Below are 17,994 nucleotides of genomic sequence, written 5' to 3'. Positions count from 1 at the left end.
TGCGTAACTGATACTTTATTTATCGACCCCAAAAGGATGAAAGGCAAAGTCGACCTCGGCGGAATTTGAACTCAGAACGTAACGGCAGACGAAATACAGCTAAGCATTTCGCCCGGCGCGCTAACGTCTCTGCCAGCTCCGCCACCTTTCCAAAGTGAAATGGTTTTTTTTTATAAAAAGCGACAGTATGTATGAATTGAGCGGGATTTCGCTGCTATTTCTAACGAGTCAAGCGACCACGTTCATGCACCTCGTTTCTCTGTTTGTCACCAGGTCCAGCATAAATACAAACCATTACTGATGATGATGATGAGGAGGAGGAGGATTCTTATTATTGTTGCCGTTGTTTTTGCTTTTAAGCGTGTTTAAAAACCTCGACAAATCGATAAATCTATAATTAGGTGTTGTGAAGCAGCCGACGGTTTTTAGTACGAAACTAAGACAGGAAGTTGTGTGTGTCACCAAGATGGCCGTCGTAATGTGAATCCAGCGACCCAAGTCGGAAATTGTGAAACATTTGGAGATATTTCTCTCTCTCTCTTCCTATATGTATAACCTGTGTATATATAGACATTTATAAGTAAACCTATTGCTGCCGTATAAGACAGTTCCTCAGTCTCTGCCTTTCTGTCCGGTTAATATAATCATGGCTCAGGCAGAAGTTTTGCCTCTTGACGAAAGAATTGTCCAAATCGCAAACGACGAAGGAAATTCCGACACTATTCCAGCTTTGGTATGTTTACTTCTCTTCGTTAAGAAAAAAAATGCCTAAATTTTTCGTTTAGTTCAGATATTCGCAATGTGTTGGCCAAATTTTGGTAAACGGGGAGAATAATGGTTTTACTATTACGCCCCACCCCCCGGGTCTTACGAGCGAATATTATTGTTTAAGAAATGAAGTAAAAAGGGAAAAAAAGGACACTGAGTTCGTGGTGGTGGGTGGATGTAAATATTGGACAAAATTCCTTTCACAGAAGGAAACCATCGCCCAATTCCTTGCCTTTTTCTTTCTCCATAAGGTTGTGATAACGATTCCGAAAATCTGCCGGTTAGAATTTGGAGACGAAAATTATTGAACGGGAGAGACAAAAGAATATAAACTTTATTTTATTTTGTTTTTTGTTTTGCTTTCCGCCCAATCAAACAGGTGTGTGTGTGACATAAACGAATTCAAAGACTCAGTCTTCAGCGCTGTCACCAAATTAAAGTTATTGACCGTAAAGTGTGAAGAGACGTTGGAGACATGAACTGCAGAATTAGTTGTAGAAGGAAGGAAATATATTGAGTTAAAAAGAGAAATCCATGCTCATGTCCAAACACCTTCAGATATTCATAGCATATATATATAAGTAATGAACTGGCCTTGTAACCTTGGAGAGGCATGGGCGGAAGATTCAATGGAAACGCTTCAAAACAACATAAAAGTTGACAAATTATTCATTGTATATTATACAATATTTATTTGTATCTAAAAATAAATTCCTGTATTTTAGCGGCATTTCAATACCATTTTCAACTAACATATTTCCTGTCAGTATTAACTTTAGATTGTTTACACAATGTATACATACGTTTTTTAAATATATTTTATATATTGTATATATAATAATAATGATAATAATATATGTATGTATGTATGTATGTATATATATATGTATGTATGTATGTATATATATATATATGTATGTATGTATGTATATATATATATGTATGTATGTATGTATATATATATATATATATATATGTATGTATGTATATATTAACACAATATATCGTCATTATTAACATGTGTATACATACATTTTTTTAAATATCCTTTTTATATATATATGTGTGTATGTCATATTTCTGCTATTTTATCTGTGTCTGAAATGAAATGTGTTGCCAATGCAGGATAGTCGCTGGATGAAAGATGTAGATTTTGTTAGTTACCAACATCCGCCTGTAGATCTCCAAGACGTTGCTGCTTATGAAGAATGGTTGGAAAGAACAAGATTCATTAATGAAGACCTCCACTGGCTTCTTACCCAACCACACGATAAATTCTGGAGTCAGGTTAGTGAATATATGAATATATACATACATACATACATGTCATCATTTTTATGTCTTTATTTTTCTATGTTTGAGGAGATTTCTTGGGGTATTTTACTGGATCCTCTTCCTGTCGCTAACCTTTATTTGTTTTCAAAAGAAGTTCCTTCATTGCACATCTTCATGCGATGAACTGCCAAACAGTCACACTTTTCTTTATGCCACAACCAACATCACCATCATTGCCCAAGGGATGTCACTGTAAAGACATGTGAAGATAAGCACACACATGCATCCACACACACACACACACACACGTATGATGGGCTTCTATATAGTTTCCTTCTGTCAAATTTAACTCACAAGGCTACCAAGGAAGATACTTGCCTAAGGTGCCATGCAGTGGGATCAGACCACATAGTTGCATTGTGAATCCCTCCACTTCACAGCCTAACCTGCTCTCCATCATCATTTTGATGTCTATTTTTCCGTGTTTTCATGGAGCAGAATTCTCTAAGCATGGATGCTCTTCCTGTCACCAACCTCCTTGTTTTTAAGCCTGGTAATATTCTCCCGGTCTGTCAAACAATAAACAGTTTAAATATGCTTTCACAAAGACATTGTTTACAAACCAGAAAACATGTAAAGGAAATACAAACTCACTCCACATACACACACACATATACATACATGCATATATTTATTTATGCACCCTTTTCAAGCCCAGCCAGGCTCATGGGCCCGGTTTCTGCTTTGCCTATGTAATTACTGAACTGTAACATTTAACAACAATTATTATTAATTCACCATCACCACCTAATTTATCTCATTCTTAGACTAATTAATATTAGTCTAACGATGATGAGGGTAATATTTCATTAACTTCTACCTGATTCTCTTTCTCCTCTTCTATAAATATCACCACCACTGCTGCTACTACTACTACTACTACTTGCAGGTTGTCTTTGATGTGTCCTTACACAAACTCATTGATTCCTACCTTGAATCTGCTCCCAGGTAAATATTTTTAATTACTTTTTTGACTTTTTACTTGTTTATTGTTTATAACTTTTTGTTTTTTAGCCCTGGGTCAACCATGACCATGCAGCAGACCTATAATCAAAGGTGCTACAGCCATGCCCCATTTCCTCTCCTTATTTCTGTGTAATGCCCACTGCACAGGCCAATGTCACAACTTTTTCCCATTATCTTCTCAAGATATAATAATCCCCTATTTTGATACTGTGAATTGGATTTCCCTCTGGTTGGCCGTTGCCCCTTTTTTATCATTTCAAGTTGGGTGAAGTCTTCCAATTTGAATGGTCAAGACTGTGATGTCATTTTGGTGTTGTCATGACAATGAGACAGTCCTGCGTGCACTTGTCCAGTGCCTGAGCATTGCTGACCTGTGGCCTTATGTTGAGCACCTGATGTCGCGTGTGGGATGGATCCAGCTGTCAATAGAATCCATCATGAAGATCGCCTGCCACCTTCCTTTAATTGCGAAGGAAAGGCTGTGTTTATAAGCCTGGTGGCCATGGCAAAAGAGGTTGTATGGTGGATAAGATTTGAGGGGCTGAAGACAGTTTTCTCTTTGGCCAATCCCTGATCAACTTCTTCGAGTTTCACTTGAAAAAGAAAATAAGGGTGGAGGGGGAAGTTTGCTGAAAGGTAGATGAAAGTGGCAAGAATGGTGTGAGGGAATGGGCCTGCCCTGAGCATTCGCTTGTCCTCAGAAAAAAAGGCACCTGCCCCAAAAGTCAGGGGACATGTGGTTTTTTATGAGGTTTTTCCATGAGCGGCCCTCAAATGTCTCCTCCTTATTAAGGATCACACATGGTTGATTTTTTTAAAAAATGTTGTCTGTTTTGTTTACACACAAAACCCTCATAACAACACACATACACACATCCTTTGCTTTGTCCTCTACTGTCCATAATGTTTTTCTTAATGTAAACTCCCATGGTTAATAAAGAAATCATAATTATTATTATTACTATTTTTATTATGTTTTTCTCTCACCTTTCAGACCTTACGATCCCATATACAATCAACTGACCCTTGATGCCCGAGAATTACAAAATGAGGTGCATCGTAGAATCTTTTTAACCTGTGTCAGAATGGCTACACACAAGGAGTCAAAGGTCAGTGTATATTTCTTAGTTAATGTTTAAATATGTCTTCACCACCCAAAGCTAATGGTTCTGCCTGGCTACCAGCTTTTTTCTATCTTTTTTCTAAAAATTTGATTATCATTACAATACTCCTAATATAGGCACAAGGCCTGAAATTTTGGGGAGTGGGGTCAGTTGATTACATCAGCCCCAGTGCTTAGTGGATACTGATTTTATTAACCCTGAAAGGATGGAAAGCAAAGATGGCTGTGGCAGAATTTGAACTCAGAATGCAGAGAATTTGAACTCAGAATGCAGAGAGAAATATTCTACTGAAGGCATAAAGGCCTGAAGTTTTGGGGGGAGGGGATTAATCACATCAACCCCAGTGTTTCACTGGTACTTAATTTATCAACCCCAAAAGGATGAAAGGCAAAGTTGACCTTGGTTGAATTTGAACTCAGAACCTAACAGCAGACAAAATACCACTAAGCATTTCACCCATCATGCTAACGGTTTTGCCAGCTCACCGCCTTTATATAATAATAATAATAATAATAATAATAATAAATGCCCTGATGCAGTACCAGGTAGAGGTTCTAATGGCTTCTGATCTTAACTGATTGGAAGTGTTATCATGTACATTGTTTTGTCTTGGTATAAAAGATGGGTTTTACAGCAAATATTCTGCTCAATACCACAGATTTGCTTGTCAGTTGTTTGACCTTAACCAGTTGAGCATGTCCCTTAGTGGCTGACGATATGTGCATCTCTGATCACGAGCAGAAGTAGTGGGGGAGCATCATAGCCATGTGTTGAGAGGAATTCTTTGGGGTTTGAATAATTCACCTCTAGAAACACGGGTGTTTTGTCCGTCATCCTTTACCCTTATTCAGGGACCTTTGAGTGGGACAGACCATTCAACCTGAAGAAAATTCTGACTGGGCCCCACCTGCAAGGTCATGTGCTGTTTATCTTCACATGAGGTGACCATGTTGTGACCATGTGGTTGTGATGCATGTGCCTGGTGGACCCTTATCAGATGAGTAGTCATGATGGAGATAGTGGGCTTTGTATATTTGTACCCTGGTATCAGTTTGATGGCATGCACTGCTCTCTCACTCAATAATAATAATAATAATAATAATGGTTTCAAATTTTGCCACAGGAGCAGAAATTTTGTGGCAGGAGATGAATCGATCACATCAACCCCAGTGTTTCACTTGTGCTTAATTTATGAACCCCAAAAGGATGAAAGGCAAAGTCAACCATAGCAGAATTTGAACTCAGGACTTAGCAATGGTCAAAATACCACTAAGCATTTTGTCCAGCATGCTAACAATTCTGCCAGCTTATCACCTTAATAATAATAATAATGATAATTATGATGATGATAATAATAATGATAATAATAACAATAATAATAATGATAATAATAATAATAATAATATTTTTCCTGCAGGAAAACTTTTTGACTCCTTCCATCTTTGGTGAAATTATCTACAAGAACTTCATCTTTGACATTCCCAAACTTATGGATCTGTGTGCACTGTATGGCCAGGGCAATCGGCAATTACTGTCCAAGATGGTCGGAAATATCTTCAAACAGCAACCGAAATACGAGAATGATTTACGTGAGGTGATTTCCACTGTGTGTGAGGTTTGTATAGTTGCTTCTCCCCTCCAAGATCGTCTCCGCTTCAACCATAGCTGCATAGGAAACTTGTGAGGTAGGGATTTCCCACCCTTAGGCCGTCATTTACCCAGACTGATTCCTCTGTTCCACCATTTAACTCCCACCCGCTTTCTTACACCCATTAAAAAAAATGTAGCCTAAAGCAGTGATTCCTATACACATGCACATACAGACACAGATGTATATATGTATATACATGCACTCAGATATGGTCACTCACATGCATATGCTCCTATATGCACATTCTCATTCACACATGCTTACTGATGCACCACACACATTCACTTACATACACATCATCATCATCATCACACACACACTCACACATTGTGAAGCTGTGGATGAAATTGCAAGCTGGAACCTTTACAATTGTGTTGTCTCTGAACAAGGGCAAAATAATTCTCTTTCAGTTGGCCTGGCTGACAAACAGGTTATACAGCTATTAAATACTGAAGTAGCCTACTCTAACCTTAATCTCCTGCTGGAAATACAATTGTTCCAGCAGCCCTTCACCCCTGTTTATCATTATCACCATCTTTTAATGTCTATGATTTGACAGGAGCCAATGGGTCTGATGACTGTACCAGGCATGGTTTCTATGGCTGTATGCCCTTCCTAATGCCAACCACTTTACAGAGTGTAGATCGGGTGGTTTCTTCCGTAGCACCAGCACTAGTAAGGTTGCCATGTAGCTCACAGGTCTAAGAGTCCTTTTATGAGTCTGGGTTACAATTGAGAGGAAGGTGGCTTTATGCTAGGAGATAAGAGATAAAAATGTGAGAGAAGGGAACAGAACAGGTTTCTCACTGCAAAAGATCTAAGAAGAATTTCTATTTTCCTTCAATGTTGTTTTAAACGAATTTACTTAAATATGTCTCATCTTGTTGGCTAAGTCTTGTGTATTAATAATGATTATAATTGCTTTCAGGTTTTCAACGGAATGTTGACGCAGTGTGGCCTCGATGAAAGCCTGGCACCCACCAAACTCACCGACCAAAATCCACAGAAACTCAACAACATATCGAGTCTAGAATTTCAGGACATTATTTTCTACCTGGTTGATGTTAGCTACACACTGTCCAGCTTCATAGAAATCTATCCACCGGCCAGAATATACTTCCATGAAGCTAATTTCTGTTTGAGGTAAATTCTGCTGCCATGGCTGTTGTTGTTGTTGTTATAGTGGTTGTGATTTATAATTGTATTCAGAGGTAACTGCGTGGTTAGAACTTTGCTTTCCAACCACATGGTTCCGAGTTCAGTCCCACTGTTTGGCACCTCAGGCAAGTGTCTTCTACTACAGCTTCAGGCCAACCAAAGCCTAGTGAGTAAATGGAAACTGAAAAGAAGCCTGTCGTGTGTGTGTGTATTTGTCTCCCACCACTACTGGCAATAGTTAGAATCTACAAAAGTATGAATGTCACAACAGCTCCCCTTATCTCTTGTACGATATCTTGTAATTCTTCATCTGATATTCTTTCTTCTTCTCTTTACTCCAGATTGGCCACATTCTATGATTTAATAGTTCCATCTTTGACATCAGCTCTGAAAACTAAAGAATTCGAAATGCCAAGGTTTGTTATATTGTTGTCTCATTTTCTTATGATGTCCTCTCTAAAATGGCAAATATTTCTTCTCTTCCACATCTCTCTCTCTCTCTCTTTTATAGTGTTCCTGATTCCCCTCTGTATCTTCTGATGTTCTCCAGGAAGTCTTTTACACAATTGCTCTCTCCCTCTTTCTTTAATGTCTCTCTTATTCTTTCTTTCTGATAATTCTTAAAAACCTCATTAAGTGATGTCTTTGAGTTTGTGTTTGTTTTATTCTTTTCTCTTTTATTTGATAATGCCTTGTCTATTCTTGAATATAAAGAAATCACAGCAACTGAGAAGTTTCTGCAGACAAAATCCTCAATTTAATCTTTTCATCTTCTATTTACCAGCACCAAGTTACTGCTAAAGAACCGACTTTCTCTTGCCAAAAAGCAGATGCTGTCAATATTCTATGAAATCTTAAATTATTGTTGTATACAACCCATTCTTGATAAAAGGTGAGTCACATCTGTTGACAGGTGTTTTAATTGTCAAACCTTTCTCTCACCACCACCACCATCATCATCATCATCATCATCATGAGTGTTTTGTCGTTATCTGAAGTAGTGTGTCTGTGTAATTGTCTTACTGTCTGTGTGTCTGTGTAATTGTCTTACTGTCTGTGTGTGCATGTAATTGTCTTACTGTCTGGGTGTCTGTAATTGTCTTCCTGTCTGTGTGTGTGTGTGTGTAATACTGTAGCCAACTGTATATATATATCGATAATGATGATGATGTTTTACTTGCAGTTCCACTGATGAGAAACAGCAACTGGAGACTTACATTGAGAATTATCTACAAATCCTGGCTTTAGTCATCTCAGAAAGAAGGTATTCAAACTGTTTTTATTATTTTAATTAAGTCATCTTGCTAATTAACATATTATTATTATTATTAATGGCAAGGTGGTGAGCTGGCAGAATCATTAGCACACCAGGTGAAATGCTTAGCAGTATTTCATCTGTTGCTACGTTCTGAGTTCAAATTCTGCCAAGATCGACTTTGTCTCTCATCCTTTTGGGGTCAATTAAATAAGTACCAGTTATGCACTGGCGTTGATGTAATCGACTGACCCCCTTTCCCCAAAATTTGAGGCCTTGTCCTTCCAATAGAAAGGATTATTATTATTATTATCATCATCATCCATCATCATTAAGGTGGTAATCTAGCAGAATTGTTAGCTTGCCAGGTGAAATGCTTAGAGGTATTTTGTCAGTCTTTATGTTCTGAGTTCAAATTCCACCGAGGTTGACTTTGCCTTTCATCCTTTCAGGGTTGATAAATTACCTAACAGCTGAACACTGTTTAATGTGATTGACACGTCCCTACCCCCAAAATGGATGCCCTTATGGCAAAATTTGAAGCCATTATTATTATTATTATTATTATTGAGTGAGAGAGCAGTGCATGCCATCAAAGTGACACTGGGGTACAAATATACGAAGCCCAGTATACCCATCATGACTACCCGTCTGATAAAGGTACACCAGGCACATGCATCACAACCATATGTGCACGACATGGTGATCTCATATCAAGATAAACAGCACATTACCTTGCGGATGGGGCCCAGTTAGAATTTTCTTCTGGTTGGGTAACCCATCCCGCTCAAAAGGTCCCTGAATAAGGGTTGTTTAAGGATGTTGAAAGAACACCCATGTTTCCAGAGGTGAATTATTCAAACCCCAAAGAATCCCTCTCGACACATGGCTATGATGCTCCCCCATTACTTCTGCTCGTGATCAGAGATGCACATATCGTCAGCCACTAAGGGACATGCTCAACTGGTTAAGGTCAAACAACTGACAAGCAAATCTGTGGTATTGAGCAGAATATTTGCTGTAGCCCATCTTTTATACCAAGACAAAACAATGTACATGATAACACTTCCAATCAGTTAAGATCAGAAGCCATGAGAGCCACTGCCTGGTACTGCATCAGGGCATTTATTATTATTATTATTATTATTATTATTATTATTATTATTGTTGTTTCATTTTTGTAAATCTCAGACACTTAGACCTGAAACAGTCTGGACATTTCAGTTAGGAAGCAATCAACACCAAACTGACCAAGGTCCCTTCCTACCCCTTGTGCTGTACATAGACAAAGACTTTCCTTAAAACCTTTGCTCTCCCAAGAAGTGCTGCCCTCTATATGACTTGCAACCTTGCACCATTTCCAGTTTTATCGGTACACTCCGTGAAACTGTCCAATACGCATCCCAATACTCCCATCACCATTGGAATCCCTAAAACCTTCTTCATCCCCTGCAACTTTCCAACCTCCTCATCCTTCGGTGGCTCATACTTCTCCATCTTTTCCTGCTCTTCATCTTTTGCTCTACAATCTTCTAAGAAAGAGATATCCATAATTTCGGCCCCTTTTTCTTTCTTGTTGACATCTATAAAGACTGGCCGTCTTCACTCAATCCTTCTATCGCATTGAATGCCAAAGTCCCACAAAAGCTCAAATTTCTCATTCTGTTATTAAAGTCAGTTCTCCTCTCTTTCAGGTTTATTGCTGACTACGAAGGCCAATACAGCATCCAAAATGAAATCAGTATTTTACGTCAGACGTCAGCCATGATGTATCCTTTGTAGTCAATGCCTCGGTTGCTGAGTTGAGTGCAGGTGGGAGTGTGGGACAGGTGAGAGTGAGTGCAGGTAGCAGTGAGGGACAGGTAAGAGTGAGGAACAGATGAGTGAGTGCAGGTAGGAGTGAGGAACAGATGAGTGAGTGCAGGTAGGAGTGAGGAACAGGTGAGAGTGAGGGACAGGTGAGAGTGAGTGCAGGTAGGAGTGAGGAACAGATGAGTGAGTGCAGGTAGGAGTGAGGGACAGGTGACTAGGAATTTGATGACAAGAAGTGGAAGACAGGAAGTGGTGGATTATTGTATGGGGTGGTATGGGGGGAAATAGAGATGTTATGAAGTAAGGGATAGATACATGACTTAGATGTGTGTGAAGGTGGTTTAGGGTCGTGTGAGGTAATGATGGAGGCTATACAGGTTACAGTTTAGGTGGTAGTAAAGAATATGCATGATAGAGCTGAGGTGGTGGAGGTGATGGTTGGAGTAGTATTTGTCGTGTATTTTACTGAGAAAGCCAGAAAACTTGAAGAATGTTTTCTCATTGGAAATCTGTCCCTCTGCTAAAGGCCATCAGCGTATACTGCCATCTTGATGGTTAAAAACCTTGTAAAGTATTTTCGCCTTGATTCCTTCCAAGAGATGAAACCAGGCTGTCATTTCTACAGAACGCTTTTGACTCTTCTTTTTCCCTGTTTGGTAAACGGAACCAGCCAAAAGGGTCGAAGAATGCAGGGGGTCGCTGTACACCGGAAGGTTGTGTTGGAAATTCCGAAGAAAGATTGCAAGCAATTGATGGCAAAGAGAAATCTACAGACAATGGCAGTAAATTTGCGGTGAGTATTTGCCTTGTCATCAGCTGACTGTAGTGAATGTGAAGGTTGAAGGTTCAATCTCAGTGTAGTCCATTGTTTTATAATAAACCTCTCTCACACCTCGTCTGTGTACATTTGTTTCCACTGGGTGGCCCCTTAGGTAAGTGTCTTCCTCTGCGGCCCTGTGACAACCAATTCCTTGTGAGTGAACTTGGTAAGTGGAAACTGTGTAGAAACCCATCTTGTGTGTGGTAGTGTCTTCCTCGTACCCTACAACCACCATATGACGACCGGTGTTGGTTTGTTGACAACCTCATAACTGATGGAATAAATAATCGTCTTAAAAAATAAGTCCTGACATCAGTTTGATGAAACCTTTCAATGCAATGCCCCAGCATGGCCACAACCTAATAACAAAGAAGTAAAGGATATGTATGTATACATATATACCTGTTACAGTTTGTAACCAGTGGTTTCAGGTTCAGTCCCACTGTGCAACAGGCCAAGGCTTTGTAACTGAATGTAATTCTGTGTCTGTATATATATTCTGGTTTCTCTTCCAGCAACCTGAAAACCTGGTCGGGGCCTGTGCCAACCCAGAACTGGAAAGTCTCATCTGCTCAGTGAAAGAATTGTTCCCAGATCTTCATGACAGTTTTGTGCATGTGAGACCCTTTTTGCTTTGTTTCTCTTATTTCTGACACTCCTGCTCTGACCACCACCAACGACCAGTCCTAATAATGTAATCTGTTTCCCCTTCCCCCCAAACAATTTTTGACCGTCTGCCTTTATTGGAGACAATGACACCATGTACACTGGCAGAATCAGTAGAGCATCAGGCAAAAACATTTTGTAATATATGTTCCGAGTTCAAATCCTCCTCAGGTCGACTTTACCTTTCATGCTTCTAGCATCAATAAACTAAAATATTCATCTTGTACTGAAGGTCAGTAGCCATCTCCCAAAATTAGAAACCATAATTATTATTATTACTATTATTATTATTATTATTATTATTATTACTATTACTATTATTATTATTATTATTATTATTACTATTACTATTATTATTATTATTATTATTATTATTATTATTATTATTACTATTACTATTATTATTATTATTATTATTATTACTATTATTATTATTATTATTTACTTTTAATTTGCATCTGTGTTACAGTCACTTGCCGCAACACACCCAGCGTCCTGGGGCGAGTGAAGGATATTATTATTAAAAGTAGTAGTACTAGTAGTATAGCAGCAGCAGTATTTATACAGTTCATTGTTCCAGTGACCCAATCATTACTCATATCCTTTCTCTCCTTCTCTCTCTAGGCATGCCTTGAAGAAATGGACTTCAATGCTGAAATGGTGATAAATTCTCTCTTAGAAGACAACCTGCCACCTTCATTAGATCAACTTGACAGGTGAGGAGAACATTGCTAATCTTTTCTGAGTTGATCAAGTGATTATTTTGTTTTCTTTCTCTCTCTCTCTCTCTGTATATATATATATATATTATATATATATATATATATATATATATATATATATTTATATATATATTAACCGATGTTGCTCAAACGATGAATAGCCTTCGCGTAAACCACTGGTTCGTTTTGTTCTCTTACTTTATTATCATCTTATAATCATCTCATAATAATGACTTTTATGATTCTTATTACTACCTCAGTCCATCTAAATGTATATATTTGTCGTTATCTCTCATAAATAGCCTTTTTCTATTTGCAATATGCATTTTCGTTGGTTTTTCATATTTTACCCATACATTTCCACGTGTATTTTATATTTTCTTTTCGTAACATATTTCTACTATATATATATATATATATATATATATATATATATATATATATATATATAATGGATAATAAAACGAATGGTTTACACCTGGTGGCTCACTGGTAAAGCTCAGTCACTTTCACAGTGCTCTTTATGTATATGGAAGATGGAATATACGAGAATTTCTTATTAATCACGACAATTGTTTTGACACATCTAGCGTTGATTCCTCTTGTATTTATTTATTTGTCACCTGACGAGGTACATCTGCATCACCAGATGCTCCTGAACCAGTTGCTGAGTGTCCCACCCATGAGAAATCGATGCTATATGTGTCGAAACAATTGTGAGCATTAATAATAAAGTCTCATATATTCCATCTTCCGTCTTTCATTTGCCATATATATATATATATGTGTGTGTGTGTGTGAATGTGTATATGTGTGTGTGTGTATGTATATATGTGGTGTGTGTGTGTGTATGTATGTGTATATATGCATGGCAACTTGGGCAAGTGTCTTTGCCTCGAGCTGACCAAAGCCTTGTAGGTGGATTTGGTAGACGGAAACTGAAAGAAGCCCGTTGTATATATATATGTATGTATATGTGTGTCTGTGTTTGTCTCCCCCAACATCACTTGATAACCGATGCTGGTGTGTTTACGTTACCGTAACTTAGCGGTTCAGCAAAAGGGACTGAGAGAATAAGTACTAGGCTTACAAAGAATAAGTCCTGAGGTCGATTTGCTCAACTAAAGTCGGTGCTCCAGCATGGCCGCAATCAAATGACTGAAACAAGTAAAAGAGTAAAGAGTGTATGTGAGAGTGTGTGTATATATGTATGTCTATATATATATATTATATATACACACACAAGCAAAGTAGCTAGTTGTATAATACCAAGAGATCAGAGTAGTAACTATACTAAGCAGTAAAGTCAGTCACCACATCAAAGTGGCTGTTCCATGTTACTACTAGTTTAACCCCAGGCAGATCTTCCACCAGCTGGTTATCAGCAGATTTCTTTCTGTCTGCCAAATCTACTCACAAGACTTGGTTGTCCAAGGTGCCATGCAGTGGGCCTTGAGTGAACGTCTTTAATCACGCAGCCTCACCTGTGCTTTTGTATCTCGCATCGATGGTATGAAGCCGTTGCTCTCCACCTCAGGGTGGTTTCGACAATGTTGTTAAACTTGTGTGAATTGTTTATGTTGTTTTTGTTGTTGTTTTGTAGGTTTCAGCCGAAAGAGCCCTCACCCCCGGCTCCGTCCTCGCCCCCGGCTCCGCCTTCGTCCCCTGTACATTCGGTTCTGGACAGCAGAAGGAACATCTTCGATTACGATGAGTTCGATGTGTTCCACCGAGACACAGTGGATAGAACGAAAATCCACAAAGGGAAACAGTAAGTACTTTATTGGGGGTGGGGGGAATGAGTGACATTGTAATAAGGGGTACAGGCTGGGGTCACACACTTGGGATACAGTGGGGTAACACTCTTGGGTTTTCCTGATGTTGGATAATGAGTGGAATGGTCTATTATAGCTGTGGGTATGTATAGCATGTATGAACAACAGCCCATTGTTATTGGTGTATAAGAGAGGTGGATTGGTCCATTGTGGTTGTAGGGGAGAAAGGTTGTTTGTACGTACAGAACCTAGAGAAAGAGGAGTTTACTGGAAGTTAAGAATTATTATTTAAATTTTATGCTTTAAATATATTTGTTATAATGATGGGGGGGGGGAGGTGGAAGAGCGTAGGCATGAAACGTTAAACATTTTTTCACTTCCTGAGTATTATACTAATACATCTACTTGTTGTCTACACCACCTGTCTTCATCTTTGGTTTTTTTTTTGTGAATTCTCCCCCTATATTACACACTCACGTGGTCGCACCAGTTGATCCTGTCTCCTCTCATCACCCAACGAAATTTTACAGATTCTCTCCCTGGACTTTCTACACTTCAGCTGCACCTCTCCTGCCCTTAGTTTACAATGGACTCCTCTGTTGATGATATATATATTTTTTATGATATATATATTTTTTAACAAAAATAAGGGTACAAAAAAATCACATCTTTAATTGTAGAATTCACCTTACAACAATTGTTTCTGTTGTTTTAATATATTTAGGCATAGAAAATATCATTGAAATTAATATTTCTGAAAAATGCATGTGAACACAGCATTTTCAAGATTCGTATGAGGATCCATAACAATTACTAAGAAACAAACAAAAAAAAACCCCTCATTATTGTAGAGACTCTGATTGTTCAAACTGAGAGATTTCCTACACTGCTTTTATTAGAATAAATCGGGTAATCAAGGGGTCAAAATTAATAAATTATTGGTGTCTAATTGTTGGATATAATTAACCAAATTCGTTTAAAACTTTATTGATTTCTGCCTGGATTTTTTAATCCCTTTTTCTTTCTCTCTTTCTCTCTCTCTCTATATGTATTTCTCTTTCTTTGTCCATCCGTCAGAGACATAGCCAAACAGGTCGACCTCAATGATAAGACCGACATCCGTGAACTGAAGGCCACATACGAGTTGTACGGCAACGTGGATGCAGCGACGTTGTATGACAAGCACCTGCTTGAGGCCAACCTCTACGAAGATGAGTACGACGATACATATGATGATAACGATGCTGGTTTATCTGTTGGGGACACACACACCGATGACCTGCTGGCTCTACGGTGAGTGACCATAGCTAGTCCATACCACCAGCACGACTGGCTGACGGTTGGACACACTATATGACTGTGTGGGTGGGGATGTGTGTGGTCAGTGGTTAATGTATTGTTTGTTGTTCTTTTCAGTCCATTCACTGTGCCTCGAGCCTTGGTCAACATTAATCAGGCCAAACGTAATGATATTGCTGGACACAACCAACAGGACAATGACTCTTCATCGTCTGACCAAGATGTAAGTTTCTCATGTTTGTCTCTCTCTCTCTCACACACACACACATACACACACGCATGCCTGAAAACACACAAACCTGAACTGAGACAATGTAGAATTACTTTTACTCTTTTACTTGTCTCAGTCATTTGACTGCGGCCATGCTGGAGCACCACCTTTTTAGTCGGGCAAATCGACCCCAGGACTTATTCTTTGTAAGCCTAGTACTTATTCTTTCGGTCTCTTTTGCCGAACCGCTAAGTTACGGGGACGTAAACACACCAGCATCAGTTGTCAAGCGATGTTGGGGGGACAAACACAGACACACAAACACACACACATATATATATACATATATACGACAGGCTTCTTTCAGTTTCCGTCTACAAAATTCACTCACAGGGCTTTGGTCAGCCCGAGGCTATAGTAGAAGACACTTGCCCGAGGTGCCATGCACTGGGACTGAACCCGGGACCATGCGGTTAGTAAGCAAGCTACTTACCACACAGCCACTCCTACACCTATATGTTGGTCTATCACGGCTAATATTCCCAGATGTCTTACAAACATATTAATCCATTTGTCGCAGTGTTTAACCTCCAACATCAGTGATTCGAGTCCAATTTCTTTAACTTTTCTTCGTCACACAAATACTTGTCCTACGTCTATCTTTACACACCAATCCAACCCACACAGGGCATTATATGCTACATCCTGAATGCTTGTTTTCTCTTTCCCAGGAACCTTCATTTAAAAAGGCTGATAACTTTATAGAGGACCCAGCCAAACTACGTGAACAACGGGAACAGAGGATAAGGTCCCAGCGTGGAGGAAACCGTGGCTGGTCAGCAAAGGAACCTGCAACCACAGATGAAAAGCCAGTGTATGATGTGAAAGGCAGATCGAAAGGCCAAGGCCAGAACCATGAGGTCCTGCATAACCGACAGTGGAAAGAAAAGCATAAAGGATCCCGTGCTAACCACAATCGGAGAGCCTTGGCCGACAGAAAGCGGAGTAAAGGGTTTGGCCTGTTGGGACCCATGAAGTGATTTTTGTCTAAGTCTACCTTGGATTCTGTTAATTAGAATAATTATAAATTTATTTTGGCAGTTTATTGGTCTTTGTTTTGTTGAATTCAGTCGTAAGGAGAAGAAGGATGACCACCCACAGCCTTTTCTGAATGGTGTAGGAAACATGGTCATTGATTGGTTTGAACTGTTGTACAAGATGTGGATGGGGGGTGGGAATTGTAGTGAGAAGGGGAAGTAAGGATCGGGCAACAAAGTATTTAATAATAGAGCCCTTTTGGGATGATGAGGGAGAAAGAAATATGGGGTTGTTGGGTGGGGTGGATTCTGTATTTAGTCAGAGAGGTCTGTTGCAAGGTCAGTTACTTGTGGTATATTAATGACCTCACGGGTAGATTACTGATCCCTGTGGTATGTTCCTTGACTTTGTTATATGATGCCACTTTCAAGAATATTCTCTCATCTGATAATTATATTTATCTAAAGTACATAAAACTGTCTCTTCCCCTCATGTGTGTATATATACGTCAGTACTTTTCAAACTTTTTGCTGGAGCGGAACCCCAAGGAAGCATTCCACTGGCTCGAGGAACCCCTGTGCAATAATTTAATAGTCTTATGCACACATATCTGCACAGGAGACTTAGAAATTACTGCCGATTTTAGCAGTTTTGTAACTTCTTGCGGAACCCTAAGGTTCCGCAGAACACTGGTTGAAAACCACTGATATACGTGTATATATGTATGTATGTATATATGTATATATATAAATATGTATGTATTTATCCATCAGTCAAAAGACTTTGACAACAAAATAGAAAAAGCAAGTTATATATTATTCCAATTTTAAAGGGACTTCTGAGTCACACGGAACTCATACATATTCAAAAGGGGGCTATACATCTGATTGGTCAATGTTGTCTCCTACCACTACTATAATGCCCTTTGCTCCTCTGATGTATAAGTCCACCTTGTACCTATACATATCTACTTTGATGTTTTCTGCCATCTTTACCAAAATATAGAGTTGGTGGACACTACCTGGAGCAAAAGGTTCTGCGACAATTTGTGAGTTGGGGAGGGTTTGCTGGCTGTAATGGTGGTGGGTGACTTCCTCCAGCTGTTGTAGGTATTGGTTTTTTTCACCTGTACCACTAAGCATGTGGATACCCTGCAGTGCACCTGTTAACGGCTCTACACATATGCTGATGACTACCTGCCCTGTTATTGCTATTATATATTTGTACTATTGCACTTTTGCATTCCTGAACAGGTGTACACCTGTACAGGTGTACCATCAATACTGTGCTCTTGTACTTCTGATGCACACCTGCATTGTTTCTAATTACCCACCAAAGTCAAGATGTAGTTTTAATGAACCAGTCCATTTAATTTCCCTTAAAGCTCATAATTA

The 17,994-nt window shown here is 39.0% G+C and overlaps 1 protein-coding gene across 2 annotated transcripts; it reads left to right on the top strand.

Annotated features, from left to right (window-relative positions):
- The first annotated feature begins 443 nt into the window (after nucleotides 1-443).
- Nucleotides 444-16,667, top strand: LOC115221684 (activating signal cointegrator 1 complex subunit 2). 2 transcript variants are annotated; one of them, XM_036510634.1, is made up of 17 exons: nucleotides 444-733; nucleotides 1,894-2,055; nucleotides 2,993-3,051; nucleotides 4,064-4,178; nucleotides 5,611-5,808; nucleotides 6,773-6,987; nucleotides 7,344-7,418; nucleotides 7,787-7,894; nucleotides 8,186-8,266; nucleotides 9,952-10,026; nucleotides 10,667-10,862; nucleotides 11,405-11,506; nucleotides 12,180-12,271; nucleotides 13,881-14,048; nucleotides 15,130-15,345; nucleotides 15,469-15,670; nucleotides 16,079-16,114. In XM_036510634.1, the coding sequence occupies exons 1-17, from the start codon at nucleotides 647-649 to the stop codon at nucleotides 16,097-16,099; spliced, it is 2,172 nt and encodes a 723-aa protein (XP_036366527.1). In that variant the 5' UTR covers nucleotides 444-646; the 3' UTR covers nucleotides 16,100-16,114. The 2 variants fall into 2 exon arrangements, with proteins under 2 accessions (XP_036366527.1, XP_029647748.1); XM_029791888.2 differs by lacking the exon at nucleotides 16,079-16,114 and adding an exon at nucleotides 16,294-16,667 and having other exon boundaries at nucleotides 446-733; nucleotides 15,469-15,574.
- The last annotated feature ends 1,327 nt before the right edge of the window (nucleotides 16,668-17,994 follow it).

Source organism: Octopus sinensis, linkage group LG18 (assembly GCF_006345805.1).
Source record: "Octopus sinensis linkage group LG18, ASM634580v1, whole genome shotgun sequence".
In the NCBI taxonomy this organism is placed as follows: Eukaryota; Metazoa; Mollusca; class Cephalopoda; order Octopoda; family Octopodidae; genus Octopus; species Octopus sinensis.
The sequence above is the reverse complement of the archived record's forward strand: the minus strand, read 5'-3'. Positions and strand labels throughout refer to the sequence as shown.